The sequence below is a fragment of the Nerophis lumbriciformis genome, linkage group LG19 (assembly GCF_033978685.3).
Source record: "Nerophis lumbriciformis linkage group LG19, RoL_Nlum_v2.1, whole genome shotgun sequence".
In the NCBI taxonomy this organism is placed as follows: domain Eukaryota; kingdom Metazoa; phylum Chordata; class Actinopteri; order Syngnathiformes; family Syngnathidae; genus Nerophis; species Nerophis lumbriciformis.
The window spans coordinates 14,294,001-14,309,124 of NC_084566.2; the positions used below are offsets into that span (position 1 = coordinate 14,294,001).

The 15,124-nt window shown below is 42.0% G+C and overlaps 1 protein-coding gene across 2 annotated transcripts in view; it reads left to right on the top strand.

Moving 5' to 3' along the window:
- Nucleotides 1-15,124, top strand: part of LOC133618811 (adenylate cyclase type 1-like) — a 137,223-nt gene that overhangs the window by 64,265 nt on the left and 57,834 nt on the right. For both annotated transcript variants that reach the window (XM_061979544.2, XM_061979545.2), the window contains exon 4: nt 6,362-6,473. In XM_061979544.2, coding sequence (XP_061835528.1) covers nt 6,362-6,473 — 112 coding nt within the window. The remainder of the gene's footprint in view (nt 1-6,361; nt 6,474-15,124) is intronic.

The window sequence follows — 15,124 nt, forward strand, 5'->3', positions numbered from 1 at the left end:
AGAATAGTCTTGCTTCTGTTTTCTGTGCTTTGACTGTACCGCCAGTCAAAATAGGACAGTTGCACTCTAGCTTGCTCTTTCACACTCTTGTTTTAATCCATCTTTGCCCGCTGCTGGCCATTAATTGCAACCAGTTGGTGCTTGGGATACAGTGACAGAGGCGACGTATAGGAAAACGTGTTCTCAATCATGCTCACACTGCCCAAATCTACAAGCAAAACACAACCAAAGGGGAACAAGACAACAACAGACATAACGGACTGTAACACACACGTTACACGTCTATCTGATGTGTTTTTTGTCTCACTTTTTGGAACTCATTACGAAAAAAACAGAGGTATATAAGAGAAAATACATTAGAAGTGGTACTGCTTGCGAGTGTGTGTGTGTGCGAGTGTGTGTGTGTGCGTGTGTGTGCATGTGTGTGTGTGTGTGTGTGTGTGTGCGACAAAGCTCTTTCAAATGACATTTTAGAAGCATTCCTTGAAATCTAAGCTTGTAAATATTGCAAATATAAAAATAATGTATACTGTATATTTCTCCCAGCAAAAGACATTTAGGTTTGGAATATTTGTGTTACGTAACATAATATGTCATGAAATCTGCCAAAACAAGTATTGTTTTTGTGTACTATTATTAGTAATTCAGACTGCATGTTGATAACAAATGCTAAAGTTGGCGAGACCGCTTTAGTCAAATGAGGAATTTGCGTGTATACCGGTTGTCACCATGGAGACACTCACTTCCCTCCACATTAATTTATCATGCTCTCCAACCTGTGCTGTTTTGCAATGTTGTTGACAGGCAGCACACATCTATAATTTGTACAACATGTTAAGCAATAAAGAATTGCAATCTAGACAGCAAACCATCTTTAACATGTTTAAAGTAGCAGCAAAGTGGAAAAACAAGTTGACTTTATATGCTGAATTGTGTGTCTTTGTATCCATTAAACCACATCCGAGTGTATATACAATCCGTAAAGTATGTGAAAATACCGTTTAAACATCACAATATGTCACAAATTTAGTCGGCCATTTTGAATATTCCTCTTCGAATATCTTTGGCAATTTCTGTAGATTCTACGTCACGGTAGTAACTCTTTTGCACTCTGACCATATTATCAGATCAGTCATACCGGAAATACGCAAAAGTTGTAAAGAGATGCTTATGTAAGACATGAACACATGCTTGGCTTTTTTTATGCATTCAAAATCGTAAATCGGTTGGGGGCGTCTCTGCGCTGCTGACCTGTCTCTGCTCGGGATGGTCTCCTGCTGGCCCCACTATGGACTGGACTCTCACTATTATGTTAGATCCACTATGGACTGGACTCTCACAATATTATGCTAGATCCACTCGACGTCCATTGCACCGGTCGCCCAGGAGGGGGTCCGACCCCACATCTGTGGTCCCTTGCAAGATTTCTCATTGTCCCATTGGGTTGAGTTTTTCCTTGCCCTGATGTGGGATCTGAGCCAAGGATGTCGTTGTGGCTTGTGCAGCCCTTTGAGACACTCGTGATTTAGGGCTATATAAGTAAACATTGATTGATTGATTGATTGATTGAAATAAATAGCTAACAATTGAGTCAACAAAAATCGAAGGTCCTCTGTTGAGCCCATTAAGCCCTCTAAAAAAACATCCAGAAACCGCCATCAATACTACATTTACATGACCAAATATGAGTGAAATTGTTATTATTAACATTTACACAGACGGCCTATTTTAGCGGAGCATTGATAGCTTACGCTGCTATTGCTGACACACTGAGCCAGCGGCTTCTTCTGCTTCGCCCCAAATTGCTAAAAGTACATTCTAGATTCGATTCATGCATCTCTCACCTGGGAGTAGACAAATGTGGCCATGGACCGACAGGCTGGTAACTTTGACGTCCCCCGAGATGGTGAAAAAGTCGTAGTTGCGGCAACTTCTTTTTTTTAACCCATCGTGAAGATTGTGATGAAATCTTCATCTAAACAAATTTATGTGAGCGTCCCGTCTGTCGGCATACCAGCGAGAGTGGAAATATTACAGTGTTTGTTTTATTATGGTTAGTTTGTATGTTTAGCACCTAGCAATGCTGCCGATGCTACAGTGTTACAATAAAGCTACATAGCTTTAGCACTCGGCTTATAAAATGTATTTCTCATCTTCTTTGTGTTCGGGCTCAAAAATACAAAGTTCTGGATGATAATTTTTCCTAAAGCAATCGTTGTTGGCTCGCACAAAGTCTGTTGTTGATGAGGAAGGGATCTGCGGTTCCTAATGGTACGTCACAGATCACATGACTCGCTTCCTCATTATCTCTTAAAATATCTCAGGAATCTTCATGAGATTGATACTATTTTGTTCATATTTATTTATTCGCAAACTTCGGAAGTCTTTTGTCGTAAATCAGACATATATGATAATAACTTCAATGTAGAGGCAACTGGATTTCCACTCTACTGGTACTTGAAGTGCGTCTGGAATGATATCGGTGCAAGAAAATGCACATTGCATTTTCGTATAGGAGATATATTGAAATTATAAATATATTCTTGACACAGCAGACAACAATAAAAATTAATTGCATTTGTTTCAATCATCCCATTAGGTCATCTAACGGCTATAGAATTATAAAATGTAATTGCTGAGTAGACGATATGTATACAATTTTTACTTTGGACACTCAAAATATGTTGAGACACACAAACAGAATATTCTCTCTCTCACCCTTCTGCCTTTGCAGCGTGATGGCCTCTTTTCTCGCGGCCATTTTTGCGTAACTGTGCTAGTTTGCGCACACATTTCAAACATGCTAAATATAGACGTAAAGAAGCAGCCGCAAAACAGTTTTAGTCTTGATAAATCACATAGCGAGTGCTAAAAGAATACATTTGCATTTTCTCGTCCTCGTATTGTAGGCTTTCTAAAAATCAGCATTCAAAACCCACAACCAGTGAAGTTGGCACGTTGTGTAAATGGTAAATCAAAACAGAATACAATGATTTGCAAATCCTTTTCAACTTATATTCAATTGAATAGACTGCAAAGACAAGATATTTAATATTCGAACTGGAAAAATCTTTGTTATTTTTTTGCAAATATTAGCTCATTTGGAATTTGATGCCTGCAACATGTTTCAAAAAAGCTGGCACAAGTGGAAAAAAAGACTGAGAAAGTTGAGGAATGCTCATCAAACACTTTTTTGGAACATCCCACAGGTGAACAGGCTAATTGGGAACAGGTGGGTGCCATGATTGGGTATAAAAGCAGCTTCCATGAAATGCTCAGTCATTCACAAACAAGGATGGGGCGAGAGTCACCACTTTGTGAATTAATGCGTGAGCAAATTGTCCAACATTTCTCAGCGAGCTATTGCAAGGAATTTAGGGATTTCACCATCTACGGTCCGTAATATCATCAAAGGGTTCAGATAATCCAGATAGCAATTAGATCTATGAAGGCACTATTAATGCTGAAAGGTACATACAGGTTTTGGAGCAACATATGTTGCCATTCATTGAGTCCGAGTGGACAATGTTCCGTACCTCTATTGTCGAGGCGGCCGATTGGAGCTGTGGCCGCAAGGTAGTTGGTGCCTGTCGTGGCGGTAATCCTAGAACCCGTTGGTGGACGCCGGCGGTGAGGGATGCCGTCAGGCTGAAGAAGGAGTCCTATCGGGTTCTTTTGGCTCATGGGACTCCTGAGGCAGCAAGACAGGTACCGACAGGCCAAGCAGTGTGCGGCTTCAGCGGTCGCGGAGGCAAAAACTCGGACATGGGAGGAGTTTGGGGAGGCCATGGAAAAAGACTTCCGAACGGCTTCGAAGCAATTCTGGACCACCATCCGCCGCCTCAGGAAAGGGAAGCAGTGCAGTGTCAACACCGTGTATGGTGGGGATGGTGCTCTGCTGACCTCGACTGCGGATGTTGTGGATCGGTGGAGGGAATACTTCGAAGACCTCCTCAATCCTACCAGCACGTCTTCCTATAAGGAAGCAGGGCCTGGGGAATCTGTGGTGGGCTCTCCTATTTCTGGGGCTGAGGTTGCCGAGGTAGTTAAAAAGCTCCTCGGTGGCAAGGCCCCGGGGGTGGATGAGATCCGCCCGGAGTTCCTTAAGGCTCTGGATGTTGTGGGGCTGTCTTGGTTAACAAGACTCTGCAACATCGCGTGGACATCGGGGGCGGTACCTCTGGATTGGCAGACCGGGGTGGTGGTTCCTCTCTTTAAGAAGGGGGACCGGAGGGTGTGTTCCAACTATCGTGGGATCACACTCCTCAGCCTTCCCGGTAATGTCTATTCAGGTGTACTGGAGAGGAGGCTACGCCGGATAGTCGAACCTCGGATTCAGGAGGAACAGTGTGGTTTTCGTCCTGGTCGTGGAACTGTGGACCAGCTCTATACTCTCGGCAGGGTCCTTGAGGGTGCATGGGAGTTTGCCCAACCAGTCTACATGTGCTTTGTGGACTTGGAGAAGGCATTCGACCGTGTACCCCGGGAAGTCCTGTGGGGAGTGCTCAGAGAGTATGGGGTAACGGACTGTCTTATTGTGGCAGTTCGCTCCCTGTATAATCAGTGTCAGAGCTTGGTCCGCATTGCCGGCAGTAAGTCGGACACGTTTCCAGTGAGGGTTGGACTCCGCCAAGGCTGCTCTTTGTCACCGATTCTGTTCATAACCTTTATGGACAGAATTTCTAGGCGCAGTCAAGGCGTTGAGGGGATCTGGTTTGGTGGCTGCAGGATTAGGTCACTGCTATTTGCAGATGATGTGGTCCTGATGGCTTCCTCCGGCCAAGATCTTCAGCTCTCACTGGATCGGTTCGCAGCCGAGTGTGAAGCGACTGGGATGGGAATCAGCACCTCCAAGTCCGAGTCCATGGTTCTCTCCCGGAAAAGGGTGGAGTGCCATCTCCGGGTTGGGGAGGAGATCTTGCCCCAAGTGGAGGAGTTCAAGTACCTCGGAGTCTTGTTCACGAGTGGGGGAAGAGTGGATCGTGAGATCGACAGGCGGATCGGTGCGGCGTCTTCAGTAATGCGGACGCTGTATCGATCCGTTGTGGTGAAGAAGGAGCTGAGCCGGAAGGCAAAGCTCTCGATTTACCGGTCGATCTACGTTCCCATCCTCACCTATGGTCATGAGCTTTGGGTCATGACCGAAAGGACAAGATCACGGGTACAAGCGGCCGAAATGAGTTTCCTCCGCCGAGTGGCGGGGCACTCCCTTAGAGATAGGGTGAGAAGCTCTGTCATTCGGGGGGAGCTCAAAGTAAAGCCGCTGCTCCTCCACATCGAGAGGAGCCAGATGAGGTGTTTCGGGCATCTGGTCAGGATGCCACCCGAACGCCTCCCTAGGAAGGTGTTTCGGGCACGTCCGACCGGTAGGAGGCCACGGGGAAGACCCAGGACACGCTGGGAAGACTATCTCTCCCGGCTGGCCTGGGAACGCCTCGGGATCCCCCGGGAGGAGCTGGACGAAGTGGCTGGGGAGAGGGAAGTCTGGGCTTCCTTGCTTAAACTGCTGCCCCCGCGACCCGACCTCGGATAAGCGGAAGAAGATGGATGGATGGAGGGATGGATGGATGTTGCCATCCAAGCAACGTTATCATGGACGCCCCTGCTTATTTCAGCAAGACAATGCCAAGCCACGTGTTACAGCGTGGCTTCATAGTAAAAGAGTGCGGGTACTAGACTGACCTGCTTGTAGTCCAGACCTGTCTCCCTTTGAAAGTGTGTGGCGCATTATGAAGCCTAAAATACCACAAGACTAGAGACTGTGGTGAGACTGTTGAACAACTTAAGCTGTACATCAAGCAAGAATGGGAAATAATTCCTCCTGAAAAGCTTCAAAAATGTATTTCCTCAGTTCCCAAACATTTACTGAGTGTTGTTAAAAGGAAAGGCCATGTAACACAGTGGTAAAAATGCCCCTGTGACAACTTTTTTGCAATGTGTTGCTGCCATTAAATTCTGAGTTAATGATTATTTGCAAAAAAAAATAAAGTGTCTCAGTTCGAACATTAAATATCTTGTCTTTGCAGTCTATTCAATTGAATATAAGTTAAAAAGGATTTGCAAATCATTGTATTCTGTTTTTATTTACGAATTACACAAAGTGCCAACTTCACTGGTTTTAGGTATTGTGTATTCTGCACAGTTTAAAAGACAGACACGCTAAATGAATTGCGCAACTTATTTCTGCGCACAAGCTAAGAAGATCAGCTTTGGGTGCGCTATCAAGTTTGCACGTGTTTTAATACACGCACACCTTTAGTAGATCAGGCCCAGAGTGTGAATGCACCCCAGAAGGATCTCCCCGGTTGGCTCCCTACAATCAAAAATATAAGTACTTCTTCCTTTCTTTTGCCCATTGCAGCATCCTGTTTGCAGATATCGTAGGCTTCACCAGCTTGGCCTCCCAGTGCACCGCCCAGGAACTGGTGAAACTCCTGAATGAGCTTTTTGGAAAGTTTGATGAACTCGCCACGGTGAGTCTGGCTTTTTTTTACCCATCCATTCCAGTGTATCGCCACAGCTGCATGACCGACGCAGAGAAGATGCGTGTCTGTCTACAATTCGTGCAATGCTGCAGCGTTGTGTCACTTGGGAATATCCGACCCCCCCTCCTTCAGATGTGTGCCGTATTTTTCGGACTATAAGGCACACTTAAAATCCTTTAATTTTCTCAAAAATCGTCAGTGCGCCTAATGTACGAAATAATTTTGGTTGTGCTTACCAACCTCAAAGCTATTTTATTTGGTACATGGTGAAAGGATAGATGGCAGTCACACATAAGAGATACGTATAGACTGCAATATGACTCAAGTAAACAACACCAAAATTGTATATTTTCCATTGAAAATATAGAACGTTACACACGGTGCTCAAAAATCTATCAAAATGTTTTAGTACCACTTTGGTAAGCTATGAAGCCGCACCGCTTGATGGATTGTACTGTGCTTCAACATACGAGTATTATTATAGTGTGTGTATAAGGTAAGACATTATCTGGTGTTTTGTTTCGCAATATTATGCAAAAGCAACGTTTCTTACCTTCTGGTCCCTGCTGATCTGTATTTGGGATCTGCATAAGTCCTGAAAATTTGCACGCGCCTCCGCCTTTGTAGTCCGTGGCGACACCGTAGTCGATAAGCTTCTTCTTTTTCTCTACCTTCTTGTTATTGGACATTCATCCTCCGCTGTTGCCATTTCTAATATAAAGTAGTGTCAAGTTTTTACTTATATCTGTCAGTAAACTCGCCATGAAAGCACTAAAACATGCAAGTTTACATTATTCACTCAAGGAACTTTAGTTATTAGAGAGTTCCAGTCGGACGTTTTTTCACGGGACACATGGCCTTGTTGTTGTTTCCGGATGAGAAGATGCTGCTCTGTTATTGATTCAAGTAAAGTCTGAATGTCATTAAAACAGTTAGCTCCGTCTTTTGACACTTCTTCCACTCCCGTCCTTGCACGCTACACCGCTACAACAAAGATGACGGGGAGAAGACGCTGTCGAAGGTGAGCCACGTAAATAAGACCGCCCACCAAACGGCGCATCCTGAAGCGACTGTCAGAAAGCAACTTGAAGATGATCTGTAAAACATAATCTATGCAACATTTTGACCAAATAACCACCATTACATGTTATGTAGACCACAAGGAAGTGTTTTACTTTTTTTTTTAAATCATAATAATATGACCCCTTTATTGCGCCTTATAATCCGGTGCGCCTTTTGTATGAAAATAGACCTGAATAGACCCACTCATCGGCAGTGCGCTTTATAATCCGGTGCGCCCTATGGTCCGGAAAATAGGGTAAATATTGAGTGGTTCATTTGAGGTTGGCACAGCAGCGTGGCAAAGTTGTCAGAGCCCTTGAATCTATTCACATTTGCTCCAAGCCAAACGTCGTCTCCAAGCTGGCTGTGTGCAAAGACTGAATGAAGTTGCAATTGTCTTCATCTCTCTTGCTCCGTTTCCATGGCGGGAAGGAGTTCAGCTACTCCCATCAGTCAATATTTCACCCGTGCTGCAGGGAAGATCTGCACTGGGAATTTAATTTCACACAAGACTTGAATTTATGTTCGACTAAATAAATGTTTCAAAGTCTTATTTGGCTGACGCCGAGCCCCTTAAGGCACCCCGCTTCCCGCCACAGCATTATCTACATGTAATCTGTTACTTTCACCCAGCACATGCCCTTGTCAAATCCTTTAATCCAAAAAAGATTACAACTAAACCTTTTTTTGCTTTCACAGAAGTTTTTTTTTCCTCTTACTATGTACTTGCACAGTTCTATTTTTAACCCGCTTGTTTACATGCAAAAAATAGAAATGACTAAAAGGGGAATGGTGACCTTTTGTATTGAAATAAATACCGCATATTTTGAAGTAATCTTTGAATCAGGCGCAGGCTTGTTAAATCTTACACTTTAGTCTTGTCTTGTGTTTAACATGTCTTTCTTATATTGATGCAGGGGCCAAATCAGTAAAATTATGCCAATGGGGCTTTCCTTAAACAGTCACAACTGAGGACAGCATCTTCATAGTCCTATATCTAACACTAAACCCATTGTGCGTTTCTCACCTCGGCCTTCTGTGATGTCCTACTTAGTCGGACTTCACCTCTCAAAATATCGTAATTTATGTCTTCACATGGACACGGCTGGAGATACTATACAGAAACCCACTTGCACACTACTGCGTATCGGATCCCCTCAACAGTGTACAAAACTGTCTATTTTTCGGGGGCATTTAACATTCAGTAAACCCGCTTCAGCAATTAAAACATGTCTTACGTTGTACTGTCAAATTTAAAATAATTGTATAAAACAAATGAAACATGAAAAAATCAAGGAATAAAATATTTGAACTCACAATTTGTAGGACCCATTCGACGCCGTATAAGCCAATGGTACCACTCGTAGTCGCTAGTTGGCCGTAGTCGGATCAACTCCCAAGTGAGTATCCAATCACAGGACGCGTAAATGTCACGTTCAAAGTGAGGCCAGCTATAAGGCCTTATTGACAACAACTCGTGATCTGATTTGCTATCGTTATTGTTTATCAACTGTATGTGTCCGTTCACTTAGAGTGCACAAACACCCGCATTGTTGATTCTAAAGCCCCGGGCAGATTTCGTACAGCATGGCAACATAAGATAGCTGAATTCTGATTGGATAAAAACTCTAACCTAAAAACTACATGAATACTTTTAGATATTTAGGGAAAGTAAATAATTTATATTTAATTATGATCATGATTTATGGTTATGTTTGTCCAGCAGAGAAGGCCTTGCTGGCCCTGATAGCCCACCACTGCTAAACCCTAAAATTGCTATTTAAAGGTCCCCTATGACCGTAATTTTTGGGCTATGTAGCACAGCTAATTATAAGCCGCACCAGAGGTGGGGGAAATAATATTTTTTTCAATGCATCGCAATTCGGACATGGATGATTATAAAATCGATTAGTAAACGTCAATAATCGATTTATTTATTGTTATAAAGTAATGCAGACAGTTCTAAAGTTTGGCTGACTGCAGCAAAATTATGCAAAACCAACTTTTCTTACCTTCTGGTACCTGCTGATGTGTATTTGAGATCTGCATAAGTCCTGAAAATTTGCGCACGTCCGCCACTGTAGTCCGTGCCGATGCCATAGTCAATAAGCTTCTTCTTTTTCACTATCTTCTTGGTATGGGACATTCACCCTCTGCTGTTGCCATTTCTAATATGAAATAGCATATTCCAGCCTTTAGTCAACACCTGCAGTGAACGAACTCGTCCAAATAACACACCTTTCCATTTACGTTAAGTTCTGCACATGTCAAAGTAGACTATTCCGATTTAAGGTGTGATGCATGAAATCAGATATTTTTTTCAGGGTCCATGTACACAGTAATATTCTAATCTGAATGACGATTAGATTACATAAATATTGTCCATGTACACGTGGCTTATGGTGAGGGTGAGTCCATAACTCGCTAAATGGATAACGGAATTATTGTATGAGTGCGTTTGATTTAATGTGAACAGTTTCATTGGTCTGACTTAACGAGGCTAAAGTTATTGGCGCACGTGAAGCGTGTGAACCCGGAAAATCCATAAATTAGCAGCAGCATTGTATTAAGTGCAGGGTTCCAAACATTGGAAAAAAATAAGCGGTTTATAGCGCGTTCTGCTTTTTTAAATGCAGTTCCAACAGTAATAAACTGCTTGGCGTTACATTGATGTATGTCAGGGGTGTCAAATTCGTTGTCATTAAAAGGCCACATCGGAGTTCTGGACTGCACTCAGAGGCCCACTTGTAACAGGGAATATACTGTAAATAAATATAAATGTATAATGACCTCATGATATTATTACACAATTGCAGCATTTTATTATGATTATTTTACACACAATTTGATGGATAACTTGCTTTGAAATCATAAGCCAAGCAGATACTTGAGTTTGTATTTTTATTTTAACAAAACATTTTTTGGAATAAATTATAACATATTTGTTGCATTATTACCGGTAGAAAATATCAAACATTATAAGATATTTTGGCTGGCAAAAGAGAATGAATACATGTAATAAGAAAAATAAAGTACTTTAGTGACATATATTATTTAAGGCTTTTGCAGGCCATATCAAATAATGTGGCGAGCCAGATCTGGCCCCTGGGCCTTGAGTTTGACACCCCTGATGTAACTTGACATATGGCATTTAATTTGTTGGACAAGTGCAACGTTCCAATTTCTGGTGAGTTGAATAAACAGGCTCGATAGAACATGGAGCTCACCCTCGGATGTTGTAGCCTTGCTCTGACCTAAAGCCCTCACTCATTCAGATCCATTTTGGCAGGAAGTGGCGGTGCCAGTGACTCATAGCCGTGGTCACTGTGGGCATGAGCGCTCCTCCTCTCGCTTCTTGCGAAGGAGCGGTTGCAATAGCACATGGCCACTGGACGTCATTGGCATAATACCGTTGCAGCACCGTCCCCACACCACCTGTTTACTCTTTGGACTAGTCAAGCTGTATGGGAAGTGGGCCAGGAACACACTGTCCTCCTAAAGAGCTCTTCATAAGTCTACTTCTCTCAATTCCTTCCCTGTCTGCCTTGCTCTTTGATATGCAGCATCACACCGATAAAATGTATAATAGCGAATTTTCCGGACCATAGGGCGCTCCAGATTTTAAGGCGCATTAAAGGGGTCATATTATTATTATTTTTCTCTAAATGTAAAACACTTCCTTGTGGTCTACATAACATGTAATGGTGGTTCTTTGGTCAAAATGTTGCATAGATTATGTTTTACAGACCATCAAGTTGCTTTCTGGCAGTCGCTTCAGGATGCGCCGTTTTGTGGGCGGTCTTATTTACGTGGCTCACCTTCAACAGCCTCTTTTCTCCGTCATCTTTGTTGTAGCAGTGTAGCGTGCAAGGACGGGAGTGGAAGAAGTGTGAAAAGATGGAGCTAACTGTTTTAATGACATTCAGACTTTACTTCAATCAATAACGGAGCAGCATCTCCTCATCCGTGGCTCACTAGTGCAACCGGAAAGGTGTCCCGTGAAAGACTGTCCGACCGGAACTCTCTAATAACTAAAGTTCCTTGTGTGAATAATGTAAACTCACTACACCGGTATGTTTTAGCTATTTCATGGCGATTTTACTGACAGATATAAGTAAAAACTTTACACTACTTTATATTAGAAATGGCAACAGCGCAGGATGAATGTCCCTTAACAAAAGATGGAGAAAAAGAAGAAGCTTATCGACTACGGTGTCGCCACGGACTATAAAGGTGAACGTGCGCACATTTTCAGGACTTATGCAGGTCCCAAATACAGATCAGCAGGTACCAGAAGGTAAGAAACGTTGCTTTTGCATAATATTGCGAAACAAAACACCAGATAATATGTCTTACCTTATACACACACCATAATAATACTTTTATGTTAAAGAACAGTACAATCCATCAAGCGGTGCGGTTTCATTGCTTACCAAAGTTGTACTAAAACATTTTGATAGATTCTTGAGCGCCTTGCGTAATGTTTTATATTTTCAATGGAACATATACAATTTTGGTGTTGTTTACTTGAGTCATATTGCAGTCTACACGTATCTTTTATGTTTGACTGCCATCTACTGGCCACATTTATCATTACACCATGTACCAAATAAAACTGCTTCGAGGTCGGTAAGCAAAACCAGAATTATTCCGTACATTAGGGGCACCGCGTTATAAGGCGCACTGTCGATTTTTGAGAAAATGAAAGGATTTTAAGTGTGCCTTATAGTCCGAAAAATACGGTACTAAAGCATAATGTATTGTGCCTTAAGAGGATCTAATGCAACAACAAAACCATCTAACATTCTGATAAAGTTCATATATATATAAGTATATACGCAAATATTAAAAACCCCTGTTTAGCATGTCATTATCCAACTTTGCTGCTCTTTAGTGATGGACTAAACTGTGTGGTCATCTTTAATTTAAATTTAATTTGGATCAGTGCTACAAATTCATAGCTAGAAGTCTCTTTGCCTAGGCCAGTAGTCCGGGGCCTCTGCTGTCATGTGTTGCAAGTGGATGTGTTGTCTCCAGAGGGAAATAGGACTGTGGGCTCACAAGTTAATTGTCTGTGAAGAGTCAAATCAAACCCAGCGAGTCTAATAGTAGCCTTGAATTTCATATTCAACTAATTTCTTAAAATGTTTATGGCTGTTCTCATTCATTCAGGTCATTGTATTCTCAGGCCATTCAATCCATTGCAACTAAACAGTTGTCATGATACCAGAATTGTAGTAGTCGATAGCAATACCTATGAATATTCCACAAAAAATGGACCCGTGTACTTTTAAAATCACTACTTTATTGAAAGCTGTTTGAAACTGTCAATTATTTAAGATCACTGCACTTCCCCATCTTTTTGCACATAATTAAAATTGCAGTTAACAGCTCAGTTCAGATTAACACAGTTCTATTGTCATTTGTTCATGAGCGAGGGCCAATCCCAATCCGCCTGTCATGACTTGTCCCTCCCGGTCATGTCCTGTGTTGCGTTTGTTGTATTGATTCCCTCGGTTAGTGTTATATTCTTGTATATTGCTCCTCTTTTGTGTGTAACCACTCACCGAGCGCCGTTCTCCTCACTTGTCCCTGTTTTATGATTAGTGTTCCTACCTGTTGCCACAACTAATCACTCCCCTTTATATGTCCGTCTCAACCTGCCAGTCCTTTTTGTTCGTTCTTGACGACAGTTATCTTTGGTACAGTCTCTTATTTTGTTAGGCTAGCTCCATGCTACTCCTTTTGGGCACTTGAATTCGTAATGAATTGTGGGAGCTGGGGAGCCATGCTGGACAAAGTTTTTGTTTACATGGCTGTACTTAACAAGCGGTAGTGTGAGAGAGAGCAACAAACCTGGATTAACATGGATTGTATGAAAGAAGAACATCAGGGTACTGTACCAAAACAAATTGGACCCTGTTCTGAAGGCTCGCCACCTTAAAAAATAAGTAAAATTGGTAGAATTGATCCATATGAGCACGTCCAATAGACGTTATTTGAGCAAGCTGCCGAACCTGTCCTGTATCTCGGCCGTCAACGAAGTCAGTTTTAATACAGGCCAAACATTTCTGAATGCCAAGTCGGTAAAAACTCACGGACAAATCAACTTTGTGTGTGTGCAAAACCTCGGAATTTTACATCAGAAAGAAAAGAGGTTAGTGCCATCAGAGGTAAGTCAACTGGACTTGTCTCCTGGAGAAATTGGTTTCAAACAAAATGTATTACAAGTCTGAACTACACTGTGCATTATCGTGTGAAATATTTAAAGTCTTCTCAGTTGTTGTTCTATGAATAAGGGTATCGCTTTTTTTTAGTAGTCTGAAAATCCACACAAATACGTACCAGGTGATGGCGTTAAAAGTCATGTTAGATCATCTGCTTTCCAGGCCATTCCCCGACTTTTTTTCCTAAAAGTGATTGTGACGGTTAATTATGTCCCACATTTTGCGCCTCGTTTTGAACTTGTTGAAAAATCAACAATCTTAAGCGCAGAGTCTTGTATGTAAACAGGCTACTTTGAGTCCATCAAGACCCACAATGTTGTTGGTTTGCTTGTTTGTATTTGATTATTTGAAGGATAATGTGCAGTTACATTAAAAAGATGGCTGCACCAAATTTAGCACAATGCTAATTTCCATCTGTAGTCCTTTTATGGCCCATTTAACGTCCACAATTAAAATGACACAGGATTAAAAATACACAACAAAATTGAAATTACATAATGATGAGCAATTTAAAATACATAGAGAGTATGCGAGTTACAAGTCAGTGAGCGGTCAAATTATAGTATTTTAGCAGCTTCATTTAATGTGCAGAAGTATATAAAGTGCAGCAGTTGTTATCAAAGTCCACATAACACAGTAGCCTTTAGATGGTACCCATAAGGGTATCATTCAATAGCCATTGCGTTTCCATGTCACACTTTCAAGTTTTCTCTGAGCTCCCCACACGCTTCCCTGCGTTTTTGCTCTGAGCCTCAGGATTAAAAGACTTGTCTTACCTGCACACTGCTTCCTGCCTATCCTTCTGTGTGTTCCTGTGTCTTTGGGAACGCAACCTGCCAAACATGCGATCCCAACTTAACAGCTTCTACAAAAAATGTAAACACTGTCTAATTTTTAACGACAGCAAGGGCCTCATGTATTAACGATGCATATGCACAAAAACCTGGTCTAAGCCATTTTTCACGACAAAGCTGAGTTGTATCAAGAGTGAACGTAACGTTGTAATTTCACGGCTGTGGCACGCACGTTTCTGCATGCTGTGGACACTTTGACGACACTCCGAATAAAATAAAATAAAATACAGGAAAAACACGCACTCTCCAAAAAACTTAATAAAACAAAAATAAAGAGGTGCACGGCAAAAGAGTGTACTTAAAGAAAAAGCAAGGCCAGCAACATTCGTGTCCCTCTAATAATTTTAATATAAACTGCACAGGCGCTACCAAACACAGACAGGTTTTGACAATGTCTTTGTCAGTGTGCAATCCCCAACAGGAAGTGATGCACTAAAATAGTCACCGCTGTGGTCAATCAAGTGATATAATAAATCAAGAACAACTTCAAAAATGA